Source organism: Bubalus bubalis, chromosome 7 (assembly GCF_019923935.1).
Source record: "Bubalus bubalis isolate 160015118507 breed Murrah chromosome 7, NDDB_SH_1, whole genome shotgun sequence".
Classification (NCBI taxonomy): domain Eukaryota; kingdom Metazoa; phylum Chordata; class Mammalia; order Artiodactyla; family Bovidae; genus Bubalus; species Bubalus bubalis.
The window spans coordinates 3080447-3107726 of record NC_059163.1 but is presented as its reverse complement, the minus strand read 5'-3'; the positions used below and the strand labels follow the sequence as shown (position 1 = coordinate 3107726).

The window sequence follows — 27280 nt, the reverse complement described above, 5'->3', positions numbered from 1 at the left end:
CGTCATCGCCGCGCGCCGCTTGAGCCCGGGGGGCCTAGGGCTGGTGATGGCTGAGGTTGGTAGGGTTGCGGTGAGCGACCCGGGTTCGCGGCTGCTCCCGGGCGGCTTCTGGGCGGCGGTGGCCGTGTGGGTGGAGAGGCCGCAGGTGGCCAACAAGCGGCTGTGTGGCGTCCGCCTGGAGGCCCGGCGGAGCGTCTCCTTGCCCCACACCGGGCACACCCACCCCGGGCCCAGTGCAGGCCCCGAGCCCGAGAGGCTTGCGGAGTCGGGGGGATGTGGGCCCGACGCGGGGCCGGGACCCGTCTGGCGTTCCCTCGACGCGGGCCCGGGGCCTGGACCGAGCGTGGGCCCCGATCAGGGCCGCCAGGAGGCCCAGGGCCGGCGCCAGCCAGAGGAGGAGCCCGGGGAAGCCGCCGCCGCCGCCGCCGCCGCTACTCAGCTCTCACGGACCCCCGGGCAACCCGGCAAGGCTGCAGCCCTGGAGGGCGATCTCCCCGCCGCCGACCTGGGTGCTCTCTGGGACGCCTTCGCTCAGAGCCTCGCCGGCGACAATCGAGAGGTGCTAGCCTTCCTCACCCGCTCCGGGGCAGGATCGCCGCCGGAGGGTCGGCGCGAGCTCGACTTGGTGCTCAGAACCGTCATCCCCAAAACGAATCTGCATTGCCCGCTTCGTGGTCCGAGGAGAGAAATGGTCGTGCAAGGTATAGAGTGTGTTTCCGATAGTGGCAGTTTGTCAAGAGATTCCCCACAGAGGCAGGCACAAGTTACGGTGGCAGGGATGGGTTTTAATTGGTGATAGGAGGTCAGGCGGTGGAGTGGGAAATGGCAACCTCCTGTCCAGTCTCCTTGGCCTGGGAATCCCCGTGGACAGAGGAGTCTGGCGGGCTATACAGTCCATGGGGGTCTCAGAGAAGGCGCAGGCGTGTTAAGGCAGGGAGGAGAGTCCAGCGTGAACCTAACTCCACTCTGCTTAGTGCAAGAAGTGATGGGGCATTTTACAGGGAGAGTGAAAGAAGAGAATGGGGCAGTGTTGTGAGGGAGGTTAAACATTAACAAAAAGCAGGAAAGGTGGGGGATAGGTCATGCAGAGCCCATCGGGGGTTTGCTAACTGGTGCCTTCTGAAGTTAGGTCCTCCCCTCCCACAGAAGCCGGGGTCATAGCAACCCCATCTTCAGGTATGGGCTGGAACAGTCTGTTCTTCTGTCAGCCTTGAGTTTTCCCAAGTGGGCACTTCAGGGGGCCCAGAGTCACGCTCGGGGTGTGGCCTTGGGTTCTTGGAACAGTGACAGTGTTTGTTCTGGCCTTCATGGGCCATGGCTGAACCCTAGAGACAGAGGAGCAGGCCTAGAGTTTGGTCCAGGAGAGCATCTTTGGCAGGGGGTGTGGTTGGGTTAAAAAGCAGTCAGTAAGTGAAAAGGACTAAAGGCACCTAGTCTGCCTGTTTCCTCACGACGGCCTTGTTGTCCTTCAGTCACTAAGGCTTGTCCGACTCTTTGCCACCCCATGGACTGCGGCATGCCAGTCTCCTCTGACCTCCACCATCTCCCGGAGTTTGCTCAAATTCATGATGCCCTAGGGAGGCTGTAGATTGTTTATGGAGGGGGCATGTAGAAATGTGGATCCTTAACACAGAGGATGGGGTTGTTGACTGGAGTGTTGTCTGGAAGGCTTGGGGGAGAAGGTGAAGGAGGGCGGGACGATGAGCGGTCAGGAGGCCTCCAGTAGTGAAAGGGATGAGGAAAATGGCCTCCCTGCATGCCAGAGCCGGCGGCCGCGCCGGATCCTTCTCGGCCTTCGAGCCTCGGTGGCCTCTCCTGCTGCTGCATCTCCTCTGCCTCTAGCTGGACACACTTCTCAGCTTTCTGGCGCCCTCATGGCTAGACTGGCACCCCCCGCCCCCGCACAATCCAGGGTACCCTCTTTCTCTCCGAAGGCCCGCACCGTAACCCTGGCACGTTGTAGGTCCCTTTTTGCTGTGTAACACTGTGTGGCCACAGGTTCTGGGTGTTAGGGTGTGGGCTGCTCTGGACGCGGCTCTGTCCAGAAGCCGTGATGCTGAGTCGCTGGTGGGCATACCTCTACCCCCGCCCCCCAGTACTGCTGGCCTCTTCCCAGGTGTCCCCTCATCCTGGAGACCCTCTCTAATCCTCATGGTCACACTTTGTTTAGGAGCCCTCGGCTTTCAGCACCGTTTACAGATCTGCTTTTGAACTGTGGTGTTGGAGAAGACTCTTGAGAGTCCCTTGGACTGCAAGGAGATCCAACCAGTCCATCCTAAAGGAAGTCAGTCCTGAATATTTATTGGAAGGACTGATGCTGAAGCTGAAACTCCAATACTTTGGCCACCTAATGCGAAGAGCTGACTCATTTGAAAAGACCCTGATGCTGGGAGAGATTGAAAGTGGGAGGAGAAGGGGATGACAGAGGATGAGATGGTTGGATGGCATCACCGACTCAATGAACATGAGTTTGAACAAGCTCCGGGAGTTGGTGATGAACAGGGAGGCCTGGTGTGCTACAGTCCATGGGGTCGCAAAGAGTCGGACCCGACTGACAGACTGAGCTGAATTCTCCCGGCCTGCGGGGATGAGCACATCCATGCTCACAAGGCCTTCAGACGTGGATGTCTGCATGCTCACGTGGGTCTCGGTGAAGAGCGGGGCAGGCTAGGCTTGGAGATACAGCCATGACCAGGATAGTCACTGTGGTCAGTCAAGTGGGGAAAAGCCCTGGGGGTTGAAGGCACAATGATGGGGGTGGATTCAGTGCTGTGCTTTTAAGACTTCCTGTGCCCCTGAACTAAGCAGTTTTAATTGATCATCCCTATCTTCTTTCTCCCCAGATATCCTCAATGGAGCTGTAACTTTTTTACCTTTGGAAGAGGATGATGAAGGGAATTTAAAGGTTAAGATGAGAAACGTGTATCAAATTCAGCTCAGTCATAGCGAAGGAGAATGGTAAGTACCGGATAACTGATTCCTCTTTCTCAATGATCTCTGGTTTCAAGCAGTGATTTCTTTGGGCAGCTGAAAGATTCTAGGTCCCCAAGGAGCTACAGGGACTCGCCCTCAGGCAGATTGGGTTTGTGGGCTCTGCTTTCTGGTCGATGTTTTACCCTGATACATCCTGGTGGTCCCAGCCTGGCTGGAGTCTTTGGCCCCTACTTTCCGGGTAGTCTTGATGCTTCACAGCACCTGGTTGTAGTGCCGAATTCAAATAAACACAATCCTTCTGTTATTTTGTTACGTCTCACACCTTGGTAACGGGGGTAGGCGGAAGCATCCTTTTGTGTTTCCTGCTGAGGCTCACATGGTCTTAGACGTAGTGAGCATTCAGTGATGTTTTATTCTAAACGCAGCCGTTTACTCTGTTCCCTTAAATCCACATGGTGTTTGGCCCTGTCCGGAAAGTATGAAATTTGGTTTACTTCCACTTGGTACTTTTTAAATGGAAAAGTCAGAGGAGAGGGAGATCACGCGTTGCTCTTCTGCTCTTTTCCTGCCTGGAGAGCTGCATGGGTCTCTTTTTCCCCGACAGCCCTTGGAGCGTGTCTGTTTAACCATGAGCTGTGCGCGTGGTTTCACGAAGAGCCCAGGGCACAGTGGGAGAGCTGGGGTTGGGAGTCTCATAGACGTGGGCCTTCCCAGCAGTGCGACCTTGGGAGTGTCGTGGCCGACCCCGACTCTTCTCACCTCTGAAACAGGTCTAATACTTTGTGAGCCCCTGGGGAGGGGGCTGGGCCGGGCTTCCCAGGGACCTGGTGGAGGTCAGACACTGGGTGGGATGCCCAGTTTCTGCCCCGGCAGGGAGCCTCCTGACAGGTATTAAATGTTCCCTGAGGGCCCCTTCCTCTCCGCTGGAGAGTGTGGGCAGACCCGCGGGGAGAGCCGTGTGTGCCCCTGGGGGTTGCCTGGAGGTGCTGATGCAGGCGCTGGGGGGTGAGCCCTGGAGCCCACTGTCCGCCGGCCCCGGTGGGGAAGCCCGGCCGGGGGCCTGGCTGCGGCAGGTGCCCAGTGTGGCTGACGTGGTGAAATCGGCCCCGTCCTCCACGAGCTCTGAGTGCTTGGCTGGCCACCCCACACCGTTACCGGCTGATGCTTCCCGTTGCTGCCCCGCTGGGCGCGGGTCACGGTGGGGCTGGATGTGTGCCCTTCTCAGTGGAGCATGGATGGACTTTTGGTGGCTGCCTTCGTGGGGCCGGCACTCCTGGTCAGTGCCTCGTTTCAGCAGGATTTGTGGTCTCCCCACCATGTGGTCGCACTGGGCCCCGGGGGTCAGCAAGGCCCAGAGACAGGTGGATGCGCTGAGGCCAGTGCTGCCAATCGCAGAGGTAGAGGAGTCCCCTCGTTGACCAGGGCAGGGCTGTGCCCATTGTACCAGCGTGGGCAGGGGATGACCCCGAGGCCTGAGCAGGTGACAGGTATTATGGGGGCCCCGGGGTCACATGGGAGAGAGCACGAGGCCCAGGAAGAGGAGGGAAAGGGCCCAAGTGAATCCAGAAGGATCGCTTCCGAAGGGCAGGGAAGAAGGGAGCAGCCAGGCCTGCTCCGCCCCTCCCCGCCCCTCTCCGCCTCTCTCCGCCCACCTGGTGACGCGTACCTGGTTGCGACTCTCAGTGGAGACTCGGCTCCTGGTTCTTACGAGAGTGAGCTGTGTCCTCTGACGTGCCTGGTGGCAAAAGCCTGACACGACAGATCACCAGACGGGCTGCATGACAGCGCAGCTCTCCCCAGCCGGGGACCCCTTGCCCGGCCTCCCCTCCCATAGGCCTACACTGTGCTCGCCCCACCCAGCTGCCTGTGCGTCTGCTCCTTCTTGGGGGCCCCCACTGAACACCACCTCCTTTACTGTAGCCCGAAAATCCTGACACTTCTCCCCTGCATGGTGCTGCCTGGATCACAGCCCCAGAGGATATGTTGTCCTGACCCGCGTCCTCGGGATTGAGCACGTGCCCTGGCCAGGTGCTGCTGGGGCCGGGTCACGCAGCGAGCTGGACAGAGCAGGCCGTAGCCGCCCTGCACGCTCCTGGTGGGGACGCACAGGGGTCAACATGCACTGGGAGCTCCAGCGACTGCCTGCATGTCCTCAGTTTGGTGACTGAGCATCGCCTTTCTGGCCAGGAAATACTTGGTGAACCAGATCTGTGTATCTGGGTTGCCCATGTGAAATGTATAAAACTTAGAAAAATTAAACCGCCGGCACGCGAGAATCTGGCTGGTTAGCATTTGAGTGGGATGTGAGAGGAGCCTTGTTGTTTAGCCCTCCTTCCAGCGGGCTTTGTTAAGATATGTAAATGCATGTTGAACAACATTTGCAAGAGAGGAGGAATTCTTTTTGCTTTTTAAATGTGTTTTTCTCTAGAGGATGAAAATTCTGTAGCTAGTTGGAGATTGTTTTGTGTTTTGGGTACAATATTTGGTAGTCATAGATAGCTACCTTAACTTCTGTCTTCTTTTGGTAAATAAATGTAGAGTTTAAAAACAAGACCTGAAACCAGCTCTGCTTATTCATATTTCTCTTATTTTTCAAAGGTTCATATCTGTTTTAATTTTCTGTCCAGAACGATGGCATTCAGATGGCACTGTGTATCCCAAACCCACCTGGCTTGGAGAAGAGTTGCTGGCCAGATTGGCCAGGTGGTGTGTGGAGAGCAGGCAGAGTGGGTTCAAAAGCACCCTGTCCCTCATCTCCATCATGAAGTACAGCACGGCTTACCAGGCGCTTAAAGAGAAGTACAAGGACATGGTCAAGGTGATTCTGGGGAAAGACGTCTGGGACCCCCCACCCCCATTTAAAAGAGGTGACGCACCAGACGACTGCAGCTAACGTCGCTTTTCCTGTGTGCCTTTCAATTTCATAGAGACACAGATATTAAGTCAAAATATACCCACCTGTGGCTCCCCGTTACAGCCTGTACTTTGACATACTAAACCATAAAAACATTGGCAATTATGTTATGGAAAAGAATTTTTTTTTTTGGCACGTTATTTTTTTTTTTTTCAAGAGAACAAAAGGGAAGTCTTTTTAGTTAAAAATAATTGAATATTAAATTAATTACTAAATTGCCATAATTCTTGAGTATAAAGAAAAAGACATTTGGAGAAAATATGTGAAAAGTTAAAGTACAAAAGCATATACTTCCAAAAAGGATATCAATTTTATAAAATGTTAAAACTTTATATCTAAAATGTGTGGGGGGGCAGATAACAATAAACCTCCGTGTATTCACACCCCGCTTCAGAAAGAGAGCACTGCGAGCGTGTCCCGGCGCACGCGCTGTGCAGGCCCTGTGCTTTTCGCAGACTGGAGCTCCGTGGCGGCTCTGTGCGCGGTCGGTCTGCAGGCACTGCTTTCCAGCTGCACTTGCTCAGTTTGTATGTCTGGGTCTGTTTTTGGTAATAATTTGTCCAATATTTCTAACTTGTTCACTATTAATATATCTATCATGATGACCTGTGATCATGGTGACCTTTGAAGTTAGTACTACAGCTCATTGAAGACTTAGATGAGGGTTGGCATTTTTTAGGAGTAAAATTTTTTTTTTGGCTGCACCATGCCGCTTGGGGGGTCTTAGTTCCCTGACCAGGGATTGAACCTGTGCCCTCGGCAGTGAAAGCATGGAGTCCCAACCACTGGACTGCCAACAAGTCCCAACAGTAAAGTATTTTACTACTTTTTAAAAAAAAACCTACTTTTTTTTTTTTGCGTAATAATATTACATGCTTAATACACTACACTATAGTTTAAAGGTAACTTTCATATGCACTTGGAAACCAAAAAGTCTGTTTGGCTCACCTTACTTCCCCTGGAGTAGGAAATGGCACCCACTGCAGTCTTCTTGCCTGGAGAATCCCGTGGACAGAGGAGCCTGGCGGGCTGCAGTCCGTGGGGTCGCAGAGTTGGACATGACTGAGTGCACATGTGCAGAGCGCCTTGCTGTGGGACTCACTCTGCTGTGGGGTCTGGAACCGAGGCGCCTGTGCAGACAGTTGAACCTCCTTTGTCCTCTTCCTGGTGTGCCTCCCTCCCTTCTAGAAGTAATCACGATTTATCACTGCAGTGTTTTTTTGTTTTTTTTTTTTTTTAATATGCTGTTGCTGCTGCTAAGTCGATTCAGTCATGTCCGACTCTGTGCGACCCCATAGACAGCAGCCCATCAGGCTCCCCCGTCCCTGGGATTCTCCAGGCAAGAACACTGGAGTGGGTTGCCATTTCCTTCTCCAATGCATGAAACTGAAAAATGAAAGTGAAGTTGCTCAGTGACTCTTTGCGACCCCAGGGACTGCAGCCTACCAGGCTCCTCTGTCCATGGGATTTTCCAGGCAAGGGTACTGGAGTGGGGTGCCATCGCCTTATCCTTAATATGCTGTTGCTGCATAACAAAGCATCTCCAAGTCTCAGGCTTGAGCAGTACCCGCTCATTCCTGGGGGATCACGCACTGGTCCCAGGCTGGCTGACCTCACTGTGCCCCCCTCTTCCCTCCCAGATCCTGGCCTAGTAGTCCTTCATTATCCTGCTATTTAGAACCTTCACGGAGGCACTCCTTTCTTCTTCCAACTTTTTAAATTGTGCTTGGTGAGATGGAGTGTGTGAGCTGTCTAATCCTCTAGACTGGAAACAGAAATCTGAACTTTAACATTGGCCATTGGTTTTTTTCTCATCTGCACATTACTGGTATTACAGTGAGATCTCACACTTGCACAGCCAGTGTTTTCTAGGTTCAGGGAACCTGACGGTCATCCTGCATGGTCGTTAGGTCGTAATCTTTATCCCTGCTTTACAAATAGGGAGATAGGGACAAAACAGCTGAGGGACACTCCTGGCGAATGACAGCAAGACACCAACAGACCACAGGATGGAGCTCTGACCCCTGTCCCCATGACCCCTGCTCCTTGGCTTCCTTGATACCCCCACCCCTCGATTCCTTGTTTATCAGACTCAGTCTTTGAGGGTGGGGGGTGCAGGTAACGTAGCTGAGCCTTTTCTTTTGATGTCCAGTGGCCTCATCTAAGTGTCTTTATTCTGAAATCTTGCTTTGAACTCCATTGCTCTCCATGTGTCCTGGTACACAGGTACGGTGAAAATTTACAGATGCTCTTGATAATTTTGTAGGTGTGGCCTGAAGTCACTGACCCTGAGAAGTTTGTATATGAAGATGTGGCTATTGCTGCCTACCTGCTGGTAAGACTGTATGTGACCTGAGTGGGTGAAGGGTGGAGGGTTGCCTGCGGCAGCTCAGGGTTTTTATAGTTCTGTTTGTCAAGGTTGGGCTTCCCTGATAGCTTGGTTGGTAAAGAATCTGCCTGCAATGCAGGAGACCCCTGGTTCAATCCCTGGGTTGGGAAGATTCCCTGGAGAAGAGAAAGGCCACCCACTCCAGTATTCTTGGGCTTCCCTTGTGGCTCAGCTGGTAAAAAATCCACTTGCAATGCGGGAGACCTGGGTTCGATCCCTGGGTTGGGAAGATTCACCTGGAGAAGGGAAAGGCTACCCACTCCAGTATTCATGGAGAATTCCATGGACTGTATAGTCCGTGGGGTCATAAAGAGTTGGACACGACTGAGTGATTTTCACTTGTCAAGGTTGAATACACGTGTAATTTTTTTTTAAGTTTTACATGGTGCTTTTGTGTGAATGTAGAACAAGTTTGGATTGTGAACCAACAGGAATTCGATTTTTTCCAAATTACTAGTCAACACGGAGGCACCAGCTGGCGTTGGGGAGCCCTTGGGGGGCCCATCTGACGAGCTCCTGCCTCCACCCTCACATCAGGTGACTCAGGCTCATGGCCTTCCTGGCCAGCTTGCTGACCACCTGGACGTGGGCACACCCTTTAGCTTGATAGTCTGGGATTCCTTATCTATGAAATGTCTAGAAATGTCTAGACTATCTCTGGATTCCTTTCAACTGTAATTCTCTCAGTCTTGGAAGTAATAAGGCCTCTCAAAGTATACAAAACCGGAAGAACTTAAAGAAGTCCGGAAGGAACTAACAGTGATCTGTAAAACTCCCGCCCAGAGCTGACTGCGCGCGCGCGTGGGCTCGGGGTGGGAGACGAGGAGGTCCAGTGCGCGCGCCACCTCGGGTGAGCGGGGGGCCGTCCCCACCTCCCTCTGCTCACCTGGGCGACACCTGTGTGGGGCCCCAGCCCCGGAGGCCTCTCCGCCTCTCCTGGGAGGGCACTGCAGTCCCACGTGGCCTTGTGTGTGAATTACTCCGGGGCAGAGCGCACCACAGACTGACCTTGTTTTTCCTGTTGACTTTAGATCCTCTGGGAGGAAGAGAGAGCCGAACGGGGAGAGACCGCCCGGCAGTCCTTCGTGGACCTCGGCTGCGGGAACGGCCTCCTGGTCCACATCTTGAGCAGCGAGGGGGTAAAGCACGCTGGGGGCCGTCTCTAGACCTTTCTAGGGCGTCTTCACATCCAGCACGAGGCCTTTCTCTGCCGGCGCAACCTGGGTTCGGAGGCGGCTGGGCTGTCAGAGGTGCAGTGGCTATTGGTGACGCTGTCGAGGAGGTAGCCTGTCCATGGGAGGGTGAGGCAGCCGCCTCGTTGGACGAGAAGAGGGTCCTCGGGGACAGGCGGCCTGTGAATGACACCCTTTCAGCAGCAGGGGTGTTCTTTTTGGTGCTTTCTTTGTAAAACCCAGCATTTCAAGGTGCGGGGAGGGGAAGGGGCGAGGGCAGCTCTGCTTGGGGTCTAGCTCAGGGGACGGGCCAGCGCCTGTGAACTGAACACACGTGTGAAGCTGTGATGCTCAGTTCTGCAGCCATTTTCTTGGTTGTGAAGCAGAGGCTGTGAGAACCGGGAGCTGCCCTGGCCCCAGGAGAGGTTCCGGGCACACAGGTGGCAGTGCCCACTGCCCCCTGCCCCCAGGGCCGTACCGTCCTGCCTTGTGGACGAACACGCGTGTCCTCGCCTGCGGGACTTTGGGGTGAGGTTGTTAGGGCCGCCTTCTGAGGTGCTTGATAGAAAGAGTCTGGGGGCCCTGGAACAGCCTGTCTGTGGTGTTAGCACGTCGCATAGTGACTGGGAGCCGGGGGTGGGGCCCGGGGAGAGCTGCGGGTGGTCGGGGTGCATTGGGTGCTCGGGACCCCGGAGCAGGGCTTGTCTGGGCTGGACGAGAGGCGGGCCCGGAGCTGAGGTTGGCTGAGCGCAGAGGCGGCAGCTCCCTTTAAGGGAGGCGTGTCGCCCGGGGCTGCGAGTGAGCCTGGCGGTGTCTCCAGGCCTCACCTCGTGAAGGCGCCGTAGCCAGGGTTGTGTCTGGGCCCCGGGCCGAAAGCATCTGTTTCTCAGCAGCTCGGGGCCCTGCACCTCTCAGGGAGCCGTCCCCGTGGCATTTGGTTTGTTCTCGCTCATTCCTGACGACGTTCCCACCTTAACCTTTGGTTCTTGAAATTCATCGTTTCAGCATCCAGGCCGAGGGATAGACGTCCGAAGAAGAAAAATCTGGGACATGTACGGACCCCAGACCCGCCTGGAGGTACTGGCTCAGCAGGCGGTCCCCGGTGTGGTTGTTTCCAGGAGAGAGTCTGTGTGGGGGGCCAGTCAGAGGTGCCGGTAACGCAGCAGTCCACACTCGGCTCCCTGCTCGGAGGCTTGAATGGAGGATGCCCCCGAGACTTCCCTGCCTCCGGTTATATTGAAAGAGGGACACTGACTTTAGACCTTCCCTGCCTCTGATTATATTGAAGGAAGGATGCCCCCTTAGACTCCCCTGCCTATTATACTGAAGGGAGGACACCCCCTTAGACTTCCCTGCCTTCAATTATACTAAAGGGAGGACGCCCCCTTAGACTTCCCTGCCTCCGATTATACTGAAGGGAGGACGCCCCCTTAGACTCCCCTGCCTCCGGTTATATTGAAAGAGGGACACTGACTTTAGACCTTCCCTGCCTCCGATTATACTGAAGAGAGGATGTCCCCTTAGACTCCCCTGCCTCCGGTTATACTGAAGGGAGGGTGCTGGCCTCCGGAGTGAAGGTGCTGTCTTGGCCCCGGGTCTTCTGCAGCTGCTTTGGGGGCATCCATTCTGGAGCCTGCCGCAGGCTGCAGCTGAAACATTCCTTTGGCAGTGGGTGCCCTCCCTGCAGGGACTGGGTCAGGGCTGGGGGCAGCATGGGTAGTCCTGCTCTGAGCAGGGTAGCCAGGAGAGGCCTCTAGGTAGGGACAAGTTGTCAGGGAGTCAGAGGAAGGGAGCACAGAGGTGCGGGCAGGGCTGGCCTGCGGATGTGCGGATGTCTCGTGGAGGCAGCATGATGGCTTCCAGCTGTCTGGCGGCCAGGTCTCAGCTGTGGCCGCAGGGCTGCAGTCAGCCCCACCGAGGTCCAGAGCAGGTCCAAGCTGTCAGACAGGGAGGTCTCTTGGGGGCAGGCAGGTGGGAATCTCCCCCATAGCACCCACCTGGCAGGTCTGGGCTCCAGCGTTTCCCAGCCTTGGCTTCTCATCCAGACCTCCAGGTCAGCAGGGGAGCGCCTGGCCTTGGGGCTCCGTCCTTGGCTCTGGAGTGCCGTGGGGGCTTCTGCTGCCAGACACCCACATCGCCTCCAGACCCTCGTCCCCGAGCTGATAAGGTGCGTGGCTGTGGCGAGGACACCACCTCTCTTCTGCATGAGGACAGGACGCTGACTGACAAGTGGGAGAAGCATTTACTTTTCAGTGTGGAGGACGTCAGGAACCTGTAGAAGTGGAGAGAAGCTTGTAGTAAATCCCAGAAACTCAGGGGCCAGCTCAGCAGTGCTTCTTCTGTCTCATCTCCCCTCCCCCATAGCCCCAGCATTAGCCTCACTGTGTTTGAAACAAATCTCCAATATATTATTTCACCTGTGAATAGAAAACAAAGTTCTCAAGGCTGTATTTTCTCTTCGCCTTTCTTGTAAAGGTGAGAGTACTGTTGCCAAAAATTAAAAAGGTTGGAGGAAGTGCCATTTATTGCAGCTGCTCGACACCTCTTTACTTGCTCAGGTTTTCATTATATATTTACACTCTGCTTTATGATACGAGGGTTTGCACTTGCTCATATAGTCAAACAGGGTTTCCCTGATGGCTCAGTGGGTAAAGAATCTCCCTGCTCTGCAAGAGACAAAGGTTCGACCCCAAGGTCAAGAAGATCCCCTGGAGGAGGGCATGGCAACCCACTCCAGGATTCTTGCCTGAAGAATCCCATGGACGGAGGAGCCTGGCAGGCTACAGTCCATGGGGTCGCAAAGAATCAGACATGACTTAGCAACAGGGATATGTTCATACATTACAACACATGAGAACATCTAAAAAGCCTCAGGTTTGAAGAACTCCGGTAAAGCAGGGAACGGACTCCTGCTAGGGGGGCTCTGCAGATGCATACACGGACCATATATTCTTACACAGGTAATGAAGTTGGGCTCTGAACTGCAATACGAGGCTGATGATCAAAGCTAAGGGAGTAACATGGTTGATATCACAATCCCATGTGTCCCAGGTGAGGAAGCAGGATAACTTCTTCACGTGGAAAGTTCAGATAGCAGTTGAGTAGGCTGTCTGTTCAAGTCCTGTCTCTATGGGAGCTGGCCGGCATGCTGTGCCCCTTGCAGGACAGGTAGAGGATTCTACTTTTTTGACTTTGGGGGCCTTTTTTTTTTCAAGTTTAAGTATGAAAGTGTTAGTTGCTCAGTCATGTCCAACTCTTTGCAACCCGTGGGCTGTAGCCCACCAGGCTCCTCTGTCCATGGGATTCTCCAGGCAAGAATACTGGAGTGGGTAGCTACTCCCTTCTCCAGGGGATCTTCCCAAGCCAGGGATTGAACCCGGGTCTCCTGCATTGCAGGCAGATTCTTTACTGTCTTGAGTGTCCAGGGAACGGTAATGTTGGGTTAGTTTCTTTTGTACAGTCCAGGGATTCGGTCATTGCTGTGTATATTTCCACGCCCTGTCCCGTTACGGCTTGCTGCGGGGTGTGGAGTGTGGGTGCAGCGGGCGTGTTGCTTATCTGCTGTGTGCGCAGTGGGCTGTACACGCTAATCCCAAACCCATCACTTACCGCTCCCCGCCCCGTTCCCCTTTGGTGACCATACGTTCGTTTGCTGTGTCCGTGAGTCTCTGTCCGTTCTGGAAATAAGTTCATTTATGTTGTATTTTAGATACTACATGTAAGTGATCCCACCTGATGTTTGTTTTTATCTGACTTGCTGCACTGACTATGATAATTTCTAGTTCCATTCATGTTGCTGTAAATGGCGTTATTTCAGTCTTTTTATTATTATTAGCTATTAGCTAATGCCCCATTTGTGTGTGTGTGTGTCCATACACAAGTGCTCAATGCTTGTCTGTTTCCTAGTAAACAAGTGATCTCCATGAACAGGTGCAGTCTGGACACTCAGAGGCCAAGTCTGTGATACAGCTTTTTTTTTTCTGATGCCTCATTTGATTGTAAGCTAGAGATGGTTAAGGAAAAAACATGTGCTTTTGATAACAGCAGTGTGATGATCACAAAATGTCTTAATTTTGTTTGTAAAACTCTGTTTCAAAAGAATTATTGCAGTTTTCTATATTCAAATTTTCAATTAAAGCTTTTTTCTGAAACAGGTGGGGCTTTGCTTGCTTGCCTTGGGGGCTGTGTTCTTCAGTTTTAAAATTAGGATTTTGAGTGGCTGTATAGACTCTTTTGTCTCTCCAGTTCTTACTGACAGATTAACTATTGAGACTGTTGACTTTAGTAATTAATGAAGTAATTAATGAAGGCCTGCTAATTAACTAGCAGAAGGGATAGGTGTTCACTGAAAGTTCTTCAATCATAAAAACAAGCTGTTCCCAGCTTAACCACAGAAATCATCCCAGTGGTGACCATGCTTGTTCCATGGGTAAAAGCTTGCTGCCCGAGTGTTCACACAAGATCGTATTTTAGTAGCAAAGGCTGCTGTACACTGGGTCTATAAATTCTTCCTGTGCTTTCTCTTTTCATTGATGCGCTTCAGACTGTGGGTTGATGGACTGTCGAGGTTGTGTAAATGCATCAGGCTACGCATCAGGTCAGCCTCAGACCTCCCTGCTTTCTGCTCGCTCTGCAGGCCATTTCTTGCTCCCGTGTGCGCACTCCTAAGTCGCTTCAGTCGTGTCCGACTCTTGCAACCCTGTGGACTGCAGCCCTCCAGACTGCTCTGTCCTGGGGATCGTCCAAGCAAGAATGCTGCAGCGGGGTCGCGTTTCCTCCTCCAGGGCTCTCCCTGACCGGGGGTCAGGCCCGCATGTTGTCCGTCTCTTGGTTGGCGTCCATCTCTTGGTCGGCGTCCGTCTCTTGGTCGGCGTCCGTCTCTTGGTCGGCGCCCGTCTCTTGGTCGGCGCCCGTCTCTTGGTTGGCATCCATCTCTTGGTTGGCAGGCAGCTTCTTTACAGTTAGTGCCGCCTGGGAAGCCTTCCCTGCCCCCATCCTCTGCCAAAAGTAAGGCAGTTCACGTGTCCCCCATCTCCTTCATGTAAAAGGGTGTTTTTAATTATGAGCAGCTCATGCGCATTCAGAAGGGTGGTGGTCGCTCCTCGGGTAATGATGCTCGAAGTTGCCATTTCCTATACCCTCAGGCGAGCCTGGGCTGGGCACATGCCTTCCTCACTCCTGGCCCAGCTTTTTACCTTCGCAGGTGAAGACCCACAGCCCCGAGGGGCTGAGACCTGCTCCGGGCAGCTGCGGTTCTGCAGGGGCTGTGGCCTTTGTCTTCTCCCGTGCTCTGCTTTCATGGACTAGACGTTCAGTCTTGTTCTGTGTCTTTCTTTTAGGAAAGTGCAATCACACCAAATGATAAGACCCTTTTCCCTGATGTCGACTGGCTCATCGGTAACCATTCTGATGAGCTGACGCCATGGATTCCAGTCATCGCGGCCAGGTGAGCTGGTGGGCCTCTTGGCACCGTGGTGGCTGGGGATGTCCCGTTGCCTCAGTCTCGCTGTCCAGACCCATAGCTTCTGGCTGCTCGTGGCTGTTGAGCACTTAAACGTGGCTAGTTCACCTTGTCGAGATGATGGTGTATTGCTGCTACTGCTAAGTCGCTTCAGTCATGTCCGACTCTGTGCAACCCCATAGGCGGCAGCCCACCAGGCTCCTCCGTCCCTGGGATTCTCCAGGCAAAAACACTGGAGTGGGTTGCCATTTCCTTCTCCATAAATATAGAATATTTTATATCATAAACTATCATGAAATGCTGTGCTGCACAGCATATCCTGTGTCTCGTTTAGCTTACAGAGTCGTCTGGATCTCTTTTCTCCCCCACCCCTGCCTTGCTCCCCCGCCAACCCCGCTGTCCCCATGGTGACCACCGCTTCATTCTGTACATCTGTCAGTCTGCCCCTTTGTTATTTTCTGCTGCTTTGTTATCGGTTTGTTTTTGATTCGGCATACAAGTGATAGTACACAGTATTTGTCTTTCTCTGTCCGACTTTATTTCACGAAGCGTAATGTGGACTTTTTAAGAGCAGCATAGGCCAAGCAGCAGGCCGTAACCTTGTGGTGCCTGCCTCTGAGATTCCGTGTCCACAGCCGCAGTCTCCAAGTGCATCAGCAAGTGTTAGGTTCCAGCTGATGATCACATTTTTTATAAAAGTAATTACACTCATATTCTATTGAAAAGGTCCTGTGCACGTTGTTTGTAGAATCTGACCTGAGGAAAGCTGGGATTCCTTTTTTTATATGAAAAGCACCGCTAGCCAGTAGCGCACCATTTGCATTTTGCCGCACACACCACCGCAGCCATGTGGCTCTCCGCGGCATTTGCCGCACACACCACCGCCGTGCGGCTCCGCGGCATTTTCCTCACCGAGCCTGTTCGGGACTTTGAGCATCCGTGTCGCCGGTTGTCTCTGAAGGTCTTCCTACGACTGCCGCTTCTTCGTCCTGCCCTGCTGCTTCTTTGACTTCGTCGGGAAGTTCCAGCGGACGCAGAGCAGCAAGACGCAGTACCGAGGGTACCTGGACTTCATCACCGAGGTGGGCTCGGCCTGCGGCTTCCACGTGGAGGAGGACTGTCTTCGGATCCCTTCCACCAAGCGGGTGTGTGCCGGCCACCGGGGCTGTCCTCTGCGGGCACGTGTGGCGTTTAGATGGAAAGCGTGAGGCCGTCCTTGTCACAGACCCGTAGACGAGTCGGTGATGCCCAGAGGTGTGGGTTCTGACCGGCGGCCCCCAGCATGGCGCCAGTGGCTTCCGGGGCTCGCTGCGTCTGCGGTCCCTCCCGCACAGGCATTCTGGACCCCCGTCTCCAGGCCAGTGGCCCCTGCAGGAGCCCTCGCCTGGTCCCCATCTCCTCCCCAAAGGCGGCGAGTGGCCCTCGGGCACCTCCCAGAGTCAGGTCAGCTTGGCTTTGGTTTGTGGGCTCAGTGGTGCCGGAGGCTGAATGCTTTAAGTTTGGACTTCAGTTCAGTCACTCAGTCGTGTCTGACTCTTTGCAACACCATGGACTTAGACTCCCAAATAATGGGCTCAAATTACTTCCAAACTTAAGAATAATTTCAAATTTTCCTCTTTAAAAGCCTCATTAATTCAGATTTACTTGAAATGAATTTGTCCAGGGAGATATTGACCCTTGCACTGCCTGTCATCCTGCCAGACGGTCGGGGCCGACCTGCTCACCACTCAGGGGGCTTGAACCTCTGGGAGTCAGGGCAAGTGTTGACATCGGATTTATGTTAACCTCTGATCACTTTCTTCCGTGAGACTCTAGATTGTCAGTGCTTTTAAAAAAATACGCACACACAAAAGCCCATCATCCAGATCTCAGCTTCACGGCCTGACAGCGGTGAGAGGTGGAGATGGAGCTTAACTCTGGGCCCCACCACTTGCTGTAAGCGCACTCAGGGCGGCACAGGCGCTGCCAGGCCGGGAGGAGCGGCAGCCCCAGGCGGCGCTGCCAGGCCGGGAGGAGCGGCAGCCCCAGGCGGCGCTGCCAGGCCGGGAGGAGCGGCAGCCCCAGGCGGCGCTGGCCCCTCAGTCGGCTTCAGGCACACCATCGCTATCGCTGCTCAGAATCGTTTTGGAAACGTCCTTTAGCACTCACCTTAGAGCCTTCGTGTCATCCTGTCAAATGCCCTCTATCTTGGCAAGTCACAGCCTTCTGAGGTTAGAATTGAATTTGGCTAGCGTTCGGGCTTCCCAGTTGGCGCCAGAGGTAAAAGAACCCTCCTGGCAATGCAGGAGACATGAGAGACCCAGGTTCGATCCCTGGGTCGGAAAGATCCCCTGGAGAAGGAAATGGCCACCCACTGCAGTGTTCTTGCTTGGAGAATTCCATGGATAGAACCTGGTGGGCTACAGTCCGGGGGGTTGCAAAAGAGTCGGACACAAGTGAAGCGACTTAGCACGCAACGCACACGGAGCTTGGGTTGTGTATGTGCAGGGATCCTACAGTTCCAGTGTTTGCATTTGCCGTTACTGGGAGCTGGAGACCGCAGGCCCTTGCTCAACCTCTCGGAGCCTCAGTTTTCATATAGATTGCTGGTTCGGGGGTTGGATGCAAGCCTCGGTGTCCACACGCAGCAGCCGTTAATCAAGGACTGAACACAGGTCCAGCGCTCTCCCTCCACGTGCACGGAGCTCGTCACCTGCCCGGGGCGGCACAGTCGGCGGGTGGCGCGGCTGCAGAGCAGTGAGGGCTCCGATGTGACCGGAGGCACTTCCATCAGGTTCAGGCCCGCGGAGGACGTCCAGAGACACCGTCCCCGTGGCGGCATCTGCAGACCGGTCCTCTTGCTCCAGGGCAGCCTGCGTCTGGCCGCATGGGGGGGACGTGCAGTGTGAACAGGGCATCCACGCAGTGCCCGGCGCTCTGCTGGGGGCACACATGCACCCCCCCCACCAGCGAGGCTGCCCCTCGAGGCTCTGGGGGTTCCCGTCAGGCTCTGTGTGTGGGGCGGGGGGTGCGCAGTGAGGGCTGACACATCAACGTGTTCAAGATGGGGCGAGACCGGTTGGCTCAGTAAAGGCGACCTTGGTCTGTATGTTTGTTAGGTGCCGTGGGAGTCTGAGTAGTGAGGTTTTCTGTGGGCTTTTGCTGTTCGTTGCTTATTTTGAGGTCACTGATGCTGGTATTTGTTTGTAAAATAAGGATTCCTGTCAACATAGGTCCCTAAGCCTTGAGGAGTTTGTTCTCCAGGATGAGAGAATTACGTGGGGAAGTAGCGCTGGGACCTGTTAAAGCCCTTCTCTGCTCTCCACGTGCAGGTCTGTCTCATCGGGAAGTCCAGGACATACCCGCCTGCCAGAGAGGCTTCCGTGGATGAGGAGAGGACCCGCTACATTAACAGCAGGCGGGGCTGCCCCGGGAGCCCCTGCAGCGGGGGTCCTGCCCCTCCGCCCCCTGAGGCCACTCCCAGCAGCGCCCCTGGCCCCAAGGGGCATGGAGCCCTGGACGCCCAGCCCACACACACAGCGGAGGCTGGAGCTGGCCAGCAAGGGGCCAGAGCCCCAGCAGAAGGACTCTGGCTGTCAGGATTTCAGCCCCGGGAGAAAGCCGAGCGCCTGAGGAACTGCGCCGCCCTTCCTCGAGAGTTTGTGGACCAAGTGGTTTTGCAAGTGGCGCACTTGTTGCTGGGAAGGAGAAGTCCTGCAGACGGGAGTGTGCAGGCCTGGAATCGAGGAGGTAACCGCCAGCCCCAGCTTCCCCTGGGTGCCAGGCAGGAACTCCTTCCTTCTTCTCTTCTTCAGACCGAGTGTGAAACTATATGTACGTGTGTACATCTGCTTAGTCGCTCAGCTATGTCTGACTCTTTGCAACCCCATGGACTGTGGCCTGCCAGGCTCTTCTGTCCATGGGATTCTCCAGGCAAGGATACCAGAGGGGGTTGCCCTTCTCCAAGAGGTCTTCCTGACCCAGGGATCGAACCCACGTGTCCTGCATTGCTGCTGCTGCTAAGTCACTTCAGTCGTGTCCGACTCTGTGCGACCCCATAGACGGCAGCCCACCAGGCTCCTCCGTCCATGGGATTTTCCAGGCAAGAGTACTGGAGTGGGGTGCCATTGCCTTCTCCGTCCTGCATTGCAGGCAGATTCTTTATCATCTGAGCCACCATGAAACCATATGGTCTTTTTAAATTAAGTGTATTTTAAGGAAGCGGTGAGGCTTCTCACAAGCTCATTAGAAAACCCTCTTCCTTGTGGTTCTATTAACACACAGAACCTTGGTGCCTCAGAGGAGGAAGCTGAGGTCACGGGGAAGTCTCAGGGTCCAGAGCTCCTTGTTTTCTATTTATTGAAATGATACAAACAGAAAGCCAGGTTGCTGGCTGCCAGAGATGAAAGGGAGACGTTTGTATCTGATTGCTCTCATAGGGTGAGTAGCGTGCTGGAATCTGTGGCTCTCGAAAGGGCCAGGGGGCTCCCTTTGTAGCTCAGTTGGTAAAGAATCTGCCTGCAGTGCAGGAGACCTGGGTTCGGTCGCAAAGAGTCAGGCACGACTGAGCGAGTAACACTGACTTCCTCACTTAAAGAACCAGGGATCTAGTTATCAGGAGTGTTCAGACGGGCTGATGGAAGGCGCCTGTCGCCACTGGAGGCTTCTGTGAGGCTGCCCGGGAGCGGGGTGCTCGCCCTTCGGGGAGGAGGCCGAGGCCCCGCCGTCAGTCGGGGGTGCTGCCCGCTGGCCCCGTGGTTGGGCCAGACCAGCGGTGGTGAACAGCAGGTCTCCCCCGGCCCCCGACATGGAGGGCATAGCCCCGAGTTTCTTCCTTCACCGCAACACCCCTCCCATCCCCTGTGTCTGTGCGACGTGGCAGCACCATCAAGCCTGTCCCCTCCAGGGATCCCCGACCCTGTGGCCGTCTGGCCAGGAGAGCCTCTTGGGGGCCCAGTTCAGGTGGCTGACCGCAAGGTAATTATGGACGAGGCCCGGGGGCTCTGAGGAGTTCTGGGGTTCAGCACCCACTCCTCGGGGCACCCTGCAGAGGCAGGCCAGGCTGGACAAGGAGGAATCGGGGGGTGGGCTCCACGTGGGGTCTCGAAGGGCCCAGAGCCTCCAGGCCTGTGGGCGACGCTGAAAGTAAGGCCTTTGACCCTTAGTTCCCAGGACGGCCCGCTCCTCTGGGGGCCCTTTTATATGATTGCGCGCAAGAGGTGCTGGCCTCTGCCTGGGGTGGGACGCCCTGTCAGTGAGTGAGCACGGGGTCTCTTCCTGGGTTCGTGCGGGGGTACGGGGTGGTGGTGGCTCCAGGGATGGGGTCTCAGGCCACCCGCCTGCTGGAGATGGCAGGGAGCCAGGCAGCCCCCCTCCCCATGTAGGTCTTCGAGGGTCGGCCCACCCTGGGGCGCTCTGGCTGCCTGGCCAGCAGTGAGAAGTCTGCCTGGTGCTGGCAGGGGAACCCTTAGCCCCAGAGCTGCAGGCTCCCCACCTTAGTCACTGGAATTGGTGACCCCGGGCCCAGTACCCCCGTGTGTCTGAGCCCTGCATGACCAGTGAGTAGGTCTGTCTCCAGGGCTCGTTGACCCAGGGCCTGGTGTCTGCCCTCCACAGCCTGGCCAAGGGCACATGGGGTGGAAGGGAGTGGGCTGGCCCCGGAGGTCCGGTCGGGACACACACATGTGGAAGGGCTAGCCAGAGGCAGCGTGCGGGGCCGTGTGTATGAGCCTGCGTCGGGGAGCCCCTGAGGGGCAGCCCCGGGGGCAGCAAGGACTGTCTGGGCCTGCATTTAATTTTCCCCTGATCCTCTCAGCGGGGCTTGGGGGTCGCTGGTGGGTGGCCCTGCCCTCCCGGCCCTGAGTGGCAGCCCGTGCTGGAGCCGCGCTCCGTGGAGGGGCCGACTGGCTGTGTGCCGCAGAGGAGCTGCGGGCTCAATTACGGCTCTCATGTTTGGGGGCAACCCCATCTCCCACAGGGAGCCTGTCCTTGGCGGAGGTGGCCGGGGAGCTGGACCGGGAGACTCTGCAGAGGCTGAAGCGGGAGTGCGGGGGCCTGCAGACGCTGCTGAGGAACAGCCCGCAGGTGTTCCAAGGTGAGGCGCGGCTGTGCACCCCAGGGCCGGCCCTGGGGCCCCCGTCCCCTTCCTGAGGAATGACTCTGTCTGCCCTGCGCCCCAAGCTCCAGCCCTGGGGGGGCCCCGTCCCCTTCCTGAGGAATGACTCTGTCTGCCCTGCGCCCCTAGCTCCGGCCCTGGGGAGGCCCCGTCCCCTTCCTGAGGAATGACTCTGCCCTGCAGCCCCAGCTCCAGCCCTGGGGGGCCCCCGTCCCCTTTCTGAGGAAGTGACTCCATCTTAGAGGAGTCTGGAGCCAGATCGTGGCTCCCTCATGTACATCTCACGTGGGGATGGTGCGTGGGTCACACTGCTGTCTCTCTGATGCCCCCGGCCTCTGCCTTGGCCCCAGGCTCAGCCCCACCCTGTCCAGGGTGCGCCCCTTCGCCCTTGGAGGGACGAGCCTGCTGGTGGGGCCTCCTGTCTTGGAGCATTTCTGGTGGCGCTCGGGTACCTGCTTTGCTTTGGCCTCTGGCTGCCTGTAGACTGGAAGCACCCTGAGCTCCCAGCCAGCCCTGCCCTGCCGCCCCCGGTTCCAGGCGAGCAGCAGGAGGGCCCGGGTCCGCAGTCTCCTCCACGCCGGCTGCGGGCTCTGCAGGGTGGGGAGCAGTCCCCGCCCTCCCTGCGGTCTGCTGGGGGTGTGTCACAGATGTGTACATGGCACCGGGGCTCAGAGGAGGCCTGTTTACCTTCAGCCGCACAAGGGGGCTTCTGCAGACCCCTCCGCCAGGGGGTCCGTGGTTGGTTGTGTGTACTTTCTTTTTTCTGGAAGTATCTTACAGCACACCGCAGCTGGCGTACTCTTCACTCCTAAGTACTTCGTGTGTGGCTTTGAAGTCAGTGGGCGTCTCCTTGCGCTGCCCTGTGTCATGGGTGACGTCCCTGCCCAGGGAGGCCTGTCAGGGACACTTGCGCTCAGGACGCGGCGTCTGCGCTGGTCGTGCCAAGCGGGACAAGGAGAAGCGTTTCGGGCAGAGGGAGCAGCGTGTGGGAAGGGGCAGGGGGTGGGCGTGGTTGGGGCTGGCAGGCTGCGGCCCTTGGGCCTCTGACCGGCGAGGGCGAGGTGACTCCCCTGTGACCATGTGGAGGAGGGCCTGGCTTCCTGAGACCTCTGCACACAGGGCCCTGAGCTGAGGGGGCAGGGCCCGTGGGTCCCGAGCCGGGACACGGGCAGCCATCCAAGCCCCAGGGGTGGGCGAGTGCCCCTCCCAGCCCGCCTTTGTGGTCCTCTCATGCGGCCGATGGAGAAGGCAATGGCACCCCACTCCAGTACTCTAGCCTGGAAAATCTCATGGACGGAGGAGTCTGGTGGGCTGCAGTCCATGGGGTGGTGAAGAGTCGGACACGACTGAGCGACTTCACGTTCACTTTTCACTTTCATGCATTGGAGAAGGAAATGGCAACCCACTCCAGTGTTCTTGCCTGGAGAATCCCAGGGACGGGGGAGCCTGGTGGGCTGCCGTCTTTGGGGTCGCACAGAGTCGGACACGACTGAAGCGACTTAGCAGCAGCAGCAGCATGGGGCCAGGGTGGGTGGGGGGAGGCGCAGGGCTGGAGCACAACCTCCGACTCCTCCCGCAGCCCTTAAGCACCCCCAGGAGGAGCGCGCGGGTGGTCATGCCCGCGGTGCCTCTGGGTGGCCTGGCTGGCCTTCCGGGGCTGTTTTCATCTCCACTTGGACTAAGCGCTCCTGCTGCAAGGGTGGGGGGGTCTGCGGAGGAGCTGCGGCTCCAGGGTGCTTGTGGCGGGCAGCCCACTGGTGAGTGGAGATGCGGGGGCGTCCCCGCTGGCCGGGCTCTGCTGTACAGAGCTTCAGCGGCTTAAAAATCACCATGCCGGGCGCTACTCTGCCCTCTGCTGTTCCTGGTGCACTTTTGGTTTGATTTCATGAAATCGTGTCTTTTTTCCCCCATCATAAATACACGTGTGCATGATTGCTTTCTGTGTGGTTGGCATTGAGGGGCATATTCATTTATTTCTGGAAACACTTTTGAGTCAGAGGCCTGGGTGTTGAGTGCCAGTAAACATGCTGCTCCCAGTCACGCAATAAATATGCCTGAGCTCAGGCTTTTCTCTGTAGATTTTTTTTTTTAACTAACATGGCTGGTTTTCCAGTCACGGTTACACGAGTGAGGAGGTGAAGGCAGTTTCAGACCTTTCAGTTCCGCCTGCGCTGAGCCTCTCGTGGGCCGGGCTGGTGTCCTCGCCCAGCCTTGAGGATGCGGACCCAGCTAGGGAGGGCAGTCCCCAGCCCAGGGTGTCCAATGAGTCGGGGGCGGGGCTGGTCACTTGGCTGAGACAGACCCCAGAACGGGTGCTGCCGCGCGCACCCCAGCACCCAGTAAATTTACCTCTGCAGAGAGTTTCTGGGGCTTCCCTGGTAGCTCAGCTGGTAAAGAATCTGCCTGCCATGCAGGAGACCCTCATTCGATTCCTGGGTCGGGAAGATCTGCTGGAGGAGGAATAGGCTACCCACTCCAGTGTTCTTGTCTGGAGAATGCCATGGACAGAGAAGCTTGGCGGGCTACACTCCATGGGGTCGCAAAGCATCGGACATGACTGAGCGACTAAACCACCACAGAGAGTTTCTGGGAGACCTCCTGCCGTTTCCTCAGGATATTTTGGTCCAGGCGACGTCTGTGGTCAGAAATGGTGGAGGGGCAGAGCTGTGGGTTCGTGAGTCCGCAGGGCTCGCACTCGCGGGAGGCGATGGGCTCGGGTGGGCAGAGAGTGACCTGGCACGGCCCGTTTCCTGCCTGTGACGCCCTGAAAATCAGGGCATGTTTCCACCCGGGGAAAGGCTGCTTCTGGCCCGAGAGCTGGCTGGAGGGGCACACACGCAGGGCACAGGCCTGCCCAGGCAGGGGGTGGGGGGCACAGAGGCGGCCATGTCCTGGGGGATGGAGGGGCCATCAGCCATCCCGGCCCCGGGGCGCCCTGGCCTCTGGCCTCTGCCCTCTCGGGGGCCGCCCCTCGTCCTGAGCACCCACTCTCCCAGCCTTACGAGTCCTGTCTGGACCCCTTCTCCCGACCCTGCAGGGACGGCTCCAGAAACGCGGTCAGTGGAGGGCCTGCTGCAAGCCTGCCGGCCCTGAGGGGCGGGGACCAGCCGCTTTCTGGACGCCAGGGTCTGTCCCTACTTTTGGTTGCAGCAAACCCCTCACTGTCTTCCCCCAAATTTCTCTTGAGCCTGTCCAGGGATGGGGGCGGGAGGCTGCCTTTCGGATGCACACTGCTGGAGTTTGGGGGCCCTTGCACCCCGTCCAGGCAGTGAGGGGCCCCCGTCTTTCTGATGCACACTGCTGGAGTTTGGGGGTGCCTCGCGCCCTGTCCAGGCAGTGAGGGGGCCCCCCCGTCTTTCGGATGCACACTGCTGGAGTTTGGGGATGTCTTGCACCCTGTCCAGGCAGTGAGGGGCCCCTCGCCTTTTGGATGCACACTGCTGGAGTTTGGGGGTGCCTTGCATCCCGTCCAGGCAGTGAGGGCCCCCCGTCTTTTGGGTGCACACTGCTGGAGTTTGGGGGTGCCTTGCATCCCGTCTAGGCAGTGAGGGGCCCCCGTCTTTCGGATGCACACTGCTGGAGTTTGGGGGCACCTCGCACCCCATCCAGGCAGTGAGGGGTCCCCGTCTTTTAGGCACACTGCTGGAGTTTGGGGGCACCTCGCACCCTGTCCAGGCAGTGAGGGCCCCCCGTCTTTCGGATGCATACTGCTGGAGTTTGGGGACGTCTCGCACCCTGTCCAGGCAGTGAGGGCCCCCCATCTTTCGGATGCACACTGCTGGAGTTTGGGGGTGCCTTGTATCCCGTCTAAGCAGTGAGAGACCTCCGTCTTTGATGTACACTGCTGGAAGTTGGGGGCGCCTCGCACCCCGTCCAGGCAGTGAGGGGGCCCCCCGTCGTTCGGATGCACACTGCTGGAGTTTGGGGACATCTCGCACCCTGTCCAGGCAGTGAGGGGCCCCCCGTCTTTCTGATGCACATGGCTGGAGTTTGGGGACGTCTCGCACCCTGTCCAGGCAGTGAGGGCCCCCCATCTTTCGGATGCACACTGCTGGGGTTTGGGGACATCTCGCACCCTGTCCAGGCAGTGAGGGGCCCCCGTCTTTCGGATGCACATGGCTGGAGTTTGGGGACGTCTCGCACCCTGTCCAGGCAGTGAGGGCCCCCCATCTTTTGGATGCACACTGCTGGAGTTTGGGGGCACCTCACACCCTGTCCAGGCAGTGAGGGGCCCCCCATCTTTCAGATGCACACTGCTGGAGTTTGGGGGTGCCTTGCACCCCATCCAGGCAGTGAGGGGCCCCCGTCTTTCGGATGCACACTGCTGGAGTTTGGGGGCGCCTCGCCCCGGGGCTCCCCCTGCGTGTGTGGAGCAGGGGGCGCCCCGGGCACCCTGCTCCGGCCGGCCATGTCATTCCTGGCTGCACCAGGAGGGGCTGCTGTGGGCACACCATGAAGGCCGTGGCTTCCTGCCCGGCTCTCAGGCCGGGGAGCCAAGCTGTTTGTTCCGCCCCGCCAAGAGTGGGGCCTGCCTGGCCCTTCGTAGGTGCTTGTCGGCCGTGCCGAGGCTGAATCCCTCGTTGTGTCCTCCACACACAGAGGCGCCTCTGCGCTTCCTTCCTCTGGCTTCGAGGGTCAGTTTTAATAAATCATCAGTCTCCAGAGACAGGCAGTCCCATTATTGCAATAACAGGAGGCAATCTGCAGGGGAAATTCAAGCTTTCATTCCCACTTTGAAGTTTTCCTTAGAAGTTGGGGAGCCAGATTTGTTCAGTGAGCGGCCTTTATTTCTCCCAGAGCCGTTGTGTCTCCACGTGGTTTTAGCGCTTCCAGGGGAAACCACCAGGGCTTGGCTACTTCAGCCCATTTCTGTGGGGATGTTGACTTGGGACAGGGTGATGGCCAGTGGAAGCCCTCGGAGCAGCTTCCGTGAGTCGGGGCACCAGCTCAGGAGGCTGCTAGGCAATGGTCAGCTGACGGGCGCACCCCTCCCCAGGGCCCTTCAGCCACCCAGCTCTGCGGTCACTCCGCCACCCAGCGCCCGCCACAGGGCTGCCTCGAGCCCCGACTTTCTCTGGTTGTAAACCTCTCCCCTGGTCTTCACCGGCCAGAAAGGACCCCACCCCGTCTCACTCCGCCTTCTGTTTGTGATGTGGCCGTGAGTCCTCGGGGCCAGGGCTGCCTCGCAGATGTCCCGATGTCCTGCCCGTATCAGGACCATGCTCGTGGTCGCTCGGTCCTTAGCCCCGTCCCTCGAGCTGGTACCCGTGCTGCCCAGCCCTCTGTGGTCACTCTGGTCTTGTCATCACCAGGGTCTCAGGCACAGGCTCCTCGCCTCTCCCCAGGGTGTCTGGCAGCTCCTCCTGACCACCCCCAGCCCCGCGCTTCCACCCTGCCCTCCTTCCCCCTCACCCCTGCCTCCGGCTCCACTTTAGGGGGGACTGCAGGCCTCAGGCGGGTAAGGAGCTCGATCTGCCTCCCCTGCCACGCCTCCTGGGGGCTGTGCCCCCAGCCTGGGACGCCTGCACCCACAGAGCCCTCTCCCACCCCCGCCCCACCCCACGCCCCCCCACCCCACCCCGGGAGCCCACGGCCCGCAGCTAACTCTGCCGCGTCTCTTCTCTTTGTTCCAACCCCAGTTCTGCATGGGCGCGTGCGCATCCGCGACTGGAGGGAGGAGAGGCCGCGGAAGCAGGAGGAACCGGAGGCGAAGCGGAGGCCGTCCTCCGACACCTTCAAAACCCGCATCTGTTGGTTCTTCGCTCATCACCCCGATGGCTGCGTCCTGCCTGCGGACTGCTGCCCATTCGCCCACGGGCCTGGGGAGCTGCGGCCGGCGCCCCGCACCAAGAAGAAAAAGCCGGCTCTGTGAGGGGCCGAGCGGGGGGCTTGCGTCCTGGCCGCGGTGGAGGTCATCCGACCACGCTCTGCAGACCCTGCGATCCTCCCCCGTCCTCCGCCCCAATGCTGGCGTCGCTCCTGCTCTGCGTCTTTACAGCAGGCAGAGCCACGGCCTCCGGAGAAGGCAATGGCACCCCACTCCAGTGCTCTCGCCTGGAAGATCCCATGGACGGAGGAGCCTGGTGGGCTGCAGTCCATGGGGTCGCGAAGAGTCGCAGAGCCACGGCCTCAGGTGCAGGAAAGACTTGAGCCGGCCCTTCTCGACCCCCGACCCCCCACCACTAGCCGCCTGGGGGCCGGCTTCCTCCTGTGCTAGGTCTTCGCCCCTCAGATACTGTTGACTCTTGATTCCAGGAGAAAAAAAAAATCCTGATGATGTGCTTCTGTTGTAAATTGTTGACAGTTTTACACAGAA

The 27280-nt window shown here is 57.3% G+C and overlaps 1 protein-coding gene across 2 annotated transcripts; it reads left to right on the top strand.

The window, feature by feature from the left end:
• On the top strand, positions 1-27280 carry TRMT44 (tRNA methyltransferase 44 homolog). Of its 2 annotated transcripts, XM_044945577.2 has the most exons (12): positions 2-282; positions 316-701; positions 2844-2958; positions 5533-5752; positions 8115-8183; positions 9269-9376; positions 10415-10486; positions 14749-14855; positions 15832-16015; positions 18182-18599; positions 20827-20943; positions 26604-27280. In XM_044945577.2, exons 1-12 carry the CDS (start codon positions 47-49, stop codon positions 26834-26836), a joined length of 2265 nt encoding a protein of 754 aa, XP_044801512.2. In that variant the 5' UTR covers positions 2-46; the 3' UTR covers positions 26837-27280. The 2 variants fall into 2 exon arrangements, with proteins under 2 accessions (XP_006075918.3, XP_044801512.2); XM_006075856.4 differs by having other exon boundaries at positions 1-701.